The 6,000-nt window shown below is 38.6% G+C and overlaps 1 protein-coding gene across 1 annotated transcript; it reads left to right on the top strand.

The window, feature by feature from the left end:
- The first annotated feature begins 579 nt into the window (after positions 1-579).
- Positions 580-1,143, top strand: LOC138887645 (uncharacterized). Its single transcript, XM_070169413.1, has one exon. The coding sequence runs from the start codon at positions 580-582 to the stop codon at positions 1,141-1,143; it is 564 nt and encodes a 187-aa protein (XP_070025514.1).
- The last annotated feature ends 4,857 nt before the right edge of the window (positions 1,144-6,000 follow it).

Here is a 6,000-nt window from a genome sequence, read left to right as displayed (position 1 = left end):
TTCAGTGTCAATATGCCAGTCTAAAGTCAGAAGGATTTGATGGAAATGACAGGATATCAGAAAGGGAGCCTACCATTTAGGTATTTTGAAGTGCCTATATCAGCTAAGAGAATATCTAAAATGGATTATGAGGTACTCATGGATAAGATAGCAGTTAGAATTAAAGTTGGGGTACAAGGCATCTATCTGATGCAGGGAGAGTACAACTAGTCAATTCAGTACTACTACACCTACATAGGTATTGGTCAACCATTTTCTTACTACCAAAATAAGTGCTTAAGGGAATAACAACTATGTCAAGGAATTTCATATGGGATGGGAAAGTAGTCACACACAAGCCACCATTAGTAGCATGAGACTTAGTGTGTCGGATTAAACATAAAGGAGGACTGGGGATAACTGACATAATAAAATGGGATGAAGCTGTAATTGCTAAATGTATGAAATATTGCTAAAAAATCTGACAATCTATGGGTGAAATGAATCAACAGTATCTACCTAAAGGGGAATAACTGGTGGCAGTACAAATGCCCCAATGATGCTTGCTGGTATTGGAAGAAAATCTGCATGATTAGAGAGATGTTTGCTCCTGGATTTAATCAGAATGATTGGGGAAGTGCCAATGGACAGTACATAATTAAGGAGGGTTACCTATGTAGAATGGGAGAAAAGGAAGTCTGGCCATGGGGAAGATGGGTGTGGAACAGATTGAACCTACCTAAGCACAGTTTTATTTGCTGGCTCAGTATGTACCAAAGATTGCTGAAAAAAGCTAGATTATACCATATGGGCATAAACCAAGATGATAGATGCCCAATATGTGGAACACAAGAGGAGACCATCCAACACCTATTCTTTGAATGTGCATTCTCCAAACAGTGCTTACATGGGGTGTTGAATTGGATGAGATGCAGACTAATCAAAGGAAAGAGATGCAGGGAAATTATCATCGCTATACTAGCTACCCTGCTATACTGCATATCGAAGGCTAGAGACAATGTTGTATGGGACCTCAAGATACCTACCACCGCATATATGCTGAGCCTGATTAAGCAAGAGTGTAGATTGAGGAAGAGAACATACTTGAGTAGCAAAACACGTGTTAAAGAAAGAGACTGGATTGAGAAACTGCTGCAGAGTTAGAAGACTAGATAGATAGAGTTACTAGTGTTTGATGGAATAGAAAAATGTATAGGTAGAGTATATATACAGAAAGAGATAAGATAAAATGAAAGAAGAACTGAGAAGAAAGCATGTAATAGATCAGAGGTAATGAATTAATAAAAAAAATTCTTCACCGCATTATATTGTAACTATAGGAGATTTATTGTGCTCATTGCTTTAGCAATTCAAGGCTTGGATCACTCAATAAGAATCTCTTTCTCTTATCCATCGTCTATTTTGTTCAACTATTTAGCTTGTTAAGTTTATTACATTAGTTTCATCATATCCGTATCAACAATGGTTTAGATATTGTTACATATTGCATTTTCGTACGTTAAAAGTTTCGTCTTCGGTTAACCGACGTAGACTCGGGGATGAGATCATCTTGACGTTAACGTACTTACGCTATTTATAACAAGCGATAAATAAGTGTTATGAAGGATAAAGGGGTACACAGATTAAAGAAAATGAGTTTCGTTGAAAGTGACCAATTTAGAATAAAATACGGGTCGAGTGATAATGCCCAATAATTATGAACTAGTACATCCAAGGTACCATATGACCACGATAGTATAATATATAAAGTATATATGAAGTATTTTAAAAAATAAATAGAATTTTAAGTAATTTGTGGTAATTTTTAAATTATGCAGGTAATTGCTTAATTACTGGGTAACGATACATTATCCAGTTAATTAATAAGTGGATAACAATTAACAAAACTCTCACTCCAAAAATGTGGCACAAATGCCACAAGGCTAAGAATGACTCATAAGTCATCTATGCCATATGGGCTACTTATAGACAAATTAAAATCTAACTAACATAAGACTTGAATAAGTCTTATCATAGAGATATTAGGGGTGTCTATATTCTTGATTCCCCATGAGAATATTTTTACTATCTTCTGTTCATGGGTCTCAAAATAGTACACAGTTGAAGAAGTTTATTCGGAAGGAATATTGAGATTATTACGTATTTTTAATGTATTTCACTCAATTATACATGTGCATTGACCCGTGACCAGATGGCGTTATATACGCGTATATATGTAAATATATGTATATGGGATATGGGAAAAGGTTACGGCGTTATATACGCACCACCACCTGATCAGCTGGTATATGTTGATGATGTTGCCCACAGTGGCCGAGACGATATGATGGGATGCCCTTATCAGCTTGATGATATTATGTACACCCATACCTATGCATGGCACGATATTTATACGCACGTGCATGCCATTATAAACGTTTCAGAATTTTACAAAGTTATTCAAATTTAAAGATGTGTTTCTATATTCCATGTTTCATCTATGTCTTTTACGTACTAATTTTCATGCCTTACATACTCAGTACATTTTTCTACTGACGCCCTATTTCACGGGGCCTGTGTTTCATGCTCACAGGTGCAGGTAGGCAAGCTGACAATCCCCTTTCTTAGGATTCCTGATCAGCGAGAGTTGGCGTGCTCCACTTAATCCGGAGCTGCTTTTGATTTTGATACGATACGTTTGTATATATATGGGTATGACGTGGCTCAGTCCCATCTTTGTACAGTTATGTTTCTATTAGAGGTCTGTAGACAGTATGTCTAGTTGGATAGTATGTGGCCTTGCCGGCTTCCAGTTTTGAGATGTATAGTTGTCTATTATAGCCTTGTCGGCTCGCCCTACGTATGTTGTACGTACATGTATATATGCCTTTTTGGGCAGATTTCCTTCATGTTCATTATTCTCATAATTCAGCAGATATTATTCAGGTTTATAGTTTAGACACATATTTAGTGGTGTTTGACAGGTAGGACCCGATTATCCATCGCGGACCATCGATTTGGGTCGTGACAAAAGTGGTATTAGAGCAGTTCTGTCCTAGAGTTGTCTACAGACCGTGTCTAGTAGAGTCTTGTTTATGGGTGTGTTGTGCACCATACTTATAAATAGGAGGCTACGTGACATATAAGATGTTATCCTCTCTTTTTATCTTAAATTGTGCGATATAAGGATTTATATTCCTAACGATGTGTTACGTTTTTAGCGATGCCTCCGAAGACTACAGCCACTAGCACGGGTCAGAAGGCTACAAAGGTGTTGGAAAGAGATATAAGTTATACTATGGATTCGGACCCATCGGAAATCATGGGTTCTATTGAGAAGGATCCATCTGAGTCATTTGTTCGAGCTGTTTCGACCACTCCGGTAGTAGATGGGGTGAGAGGAGTTCCAACCTCACCAAGGTCTTTAGTTTCACAGCCCATTGACCAGGGTATGATAGGAGTAGTGCATGGATTGGCACAACCGGGATTCCCTCAGGCTCAAAACTATGTCAAGATATTTGCAGACACCAGCTCTTCTGAGGTTCTGGATAGTCCACAGTCTTGGGAGTTCGTCAATCAAGGTTCATTGGTGTATGTTATGGGATACGTAGAGGAAGAAGATAGTAGCCGGGCCAAGAGGAGGAAGGTAACTGATAAGGACATAAAGATTCTTCTCTGAAGTGTGTTCGATCGAGGTTCTTATATAGGACGAGGCAAGGACCCTCTGCTGTAGACTTCCTCCAAGTGTTAGTTTTTGGTTGGTGAGTTCTATCTCTTCTTGGAATATTACCAAGTTAGGGTTCTAAATGTCTTAGGTTGTTTTATGAGGACGTAGGAAGCCCCGTCCCGACTTGTATATATATTGTGGTTATGCCTACTTAGAGGTTTTGCACACATTATCCTGTATATAGTTTGGGTATGACATGTCTACGGCCTAGTCGACCCCTATGTATATAAACCTTTTTGTAAATTATTCGTGCAAGTTATATTTTAATATTGTTACCTATATATATGGATATGGCCCGAAATGGCCCGTGATAGATTTGATAATAAACAAGGATAAGATACGCGGTGTTCGGTTGGGTAGAACTTGATATCATAATAGGTATGGATTGGTTGGCCTTTTGTTATGCTAAAATCAAGTGTAGATCAAAGGTGGTTTGATTTCAGTTCCTATGGGAGCCTGTTTTAGAATGGAAAGGTGATACGGCATCGCCAAGAGGTAAATTTATCTCCTAATCTCAAGTCAAGAAAGATGATCAGAAAGGACCATAATTATCACTGAGTCCGGGTTTGGGATGTGGAAGTAGAGTTACCAACCACAGTCCTTTCCTGTGGCTAAGGAGTTTCCCGATGTTTCCCCCGATGAACTTTAGGATCTTCCGCCAGAGTGAGAAATTGAGTTGTTATTGACCTACTACCGGATACGCATCCAATATCTATTCCTCCCTATAGAATGTCCCCCACAGAACTAAAAGAGTTGAAGGAATAACTAAAGGATCTACTTGAAAAAGGTTTTATTAGGCCTAGTACATTACCATGGGGAGCACCTATGTTATTTTTGAGGAAGAAAGATGGTTCCTTACGGATATGTATTTATTATAGACAGTAGGATAAGGTAAAGATCAATAATAAGTACCCCACTCCCGAGGATTGATGATTTGTTTGATCAATTTCAAGGTGCCAAGTGTTTTTCAAAGATAGACTTGAGGTTCGGACACCATCAAGTAAGGGTTAAGAAGGAAGATATTCTAAAGACAGCATTCAGGACTAGATACGAGCACTTTGAGTTTTGTGTTATGTCATTCGGTTTGACAAATGCCCCAACATTATGGATTTGATAAACCGTCAGTTCATGCTCTTTTTAGATCTGTTCATAATTGTATTTATCGATGATATCTATATTGGTATATTCTCGTTCAAAGGTTGAGCATGCAGATCACTTGCGTACGGTGCTCAGAGTTCTACAAAAAGGGAAGTTGTATGCAAAACTCTCTAAATGTGAATTCTGATTGAACTCTGTAGCTTTCCTTGGGCATATCATTTCGGGTGAAGGCATCCGGGTGGATACACAAAAGATTAAGGCAGTAAAGACTTGGCCTAGACCCACAACACCGATAGAGGTTCGTAGCTTCTTCGTTTGGCAGGCTATTACAGGAAACCTGTAACGAAATTTTTTTCTCTTTTAGAATCTTTGACCAAAGTGGTATGTGGTGTCTCGCTTGATGATCCAAAATAACATAAGGAAATATATGATGCAAGTAAGTTGAAGGAAGGTTGCGAACAAGTATAAATAGATATGTGTAGGTCGTAAGTTAAAGTATGGTGGAGCGACAAGGTTTTAGGAAGACACGAGGAAAGATAAGAAAAGATGAGCAAAAATGTGACGAGAATGGATAAGTCCTTGAGGTTAAGCTCATAAGAGAGCTGATGGTTTCTCTAAGTTATTGAAGACTCAGTATAGCCTAAATGAACTCAAAGGAGTCTAAGACTAGTAACATTTGGAATAGATGAAATACTGCCCTGGTAATGGAGTAAGGGCGTAGTTGTGATAAATAAAGGATGAAGTTTGGGCCTTTGAAAAGGGGAATTTCATGAATTGTGAAAGATTAGAATACCCATAAAAGTTAACCCAGAAGGGATCCAAGTTCTAATGGACCGATGCTTGCAAACAGAGTTCCCAGGCATTAAAGGACAGATTAACTTCAACACCGGTTCTAACACTCCCAGAAGGGACCGATGGTTATGTTATTTATTGCGACCCTTCAGCCATTGGATTGGGTTGTGTACTGATGCAGCATGGTAAGGTTGTGTCTTATGCTTCTAGACAACTAAGAAAGCACGAGAAGAACTACCCGACCCATGATTTAGAGTTAGCCGCGGTGATTCATACACTAAAGATGTGGAGGCACTACTTGTATGGCATTCATGTTGATGTCTATGTGGATCAAAGAGCCTCCGGTACATCTTCAAGCAAAAGGAATTGAATCTATGTCAAAGGAGATGGTTAGAGCTACTTAA

The sequence above is a fragment of the Nicotiana sylvestris genome, chromosome 3 (assembly GCF_000393655.2).
Source record: "Nicotiana sylvestris chromosome 3, ASM39365v2, whole genome shotgun sequence".
In the NCBI taxonomy this organism is placed as follows: domain Eukaryota; kingdom Viridiplantae; phylum Streptophyta; class Magnoliopsida; order Solanales; family Solanaceae; genus Nicotiana; species Nicotiana sylvestris.
The sequence above is the reverse complement of the archived record's forward strand: the minus strand, read 5'-3'. Positions and strand labels throughout refer to the sequence as shown.

What these genes read in the sequence shown, in the direction of transcription:
- LOC138887645 (XM_070169413.1), top strand. Translation starts at nt 580, where the DNA reads ATGTTTGCTCCTGGATTTAATCAGAATGATTGGGGAAGTGCCAATGGA.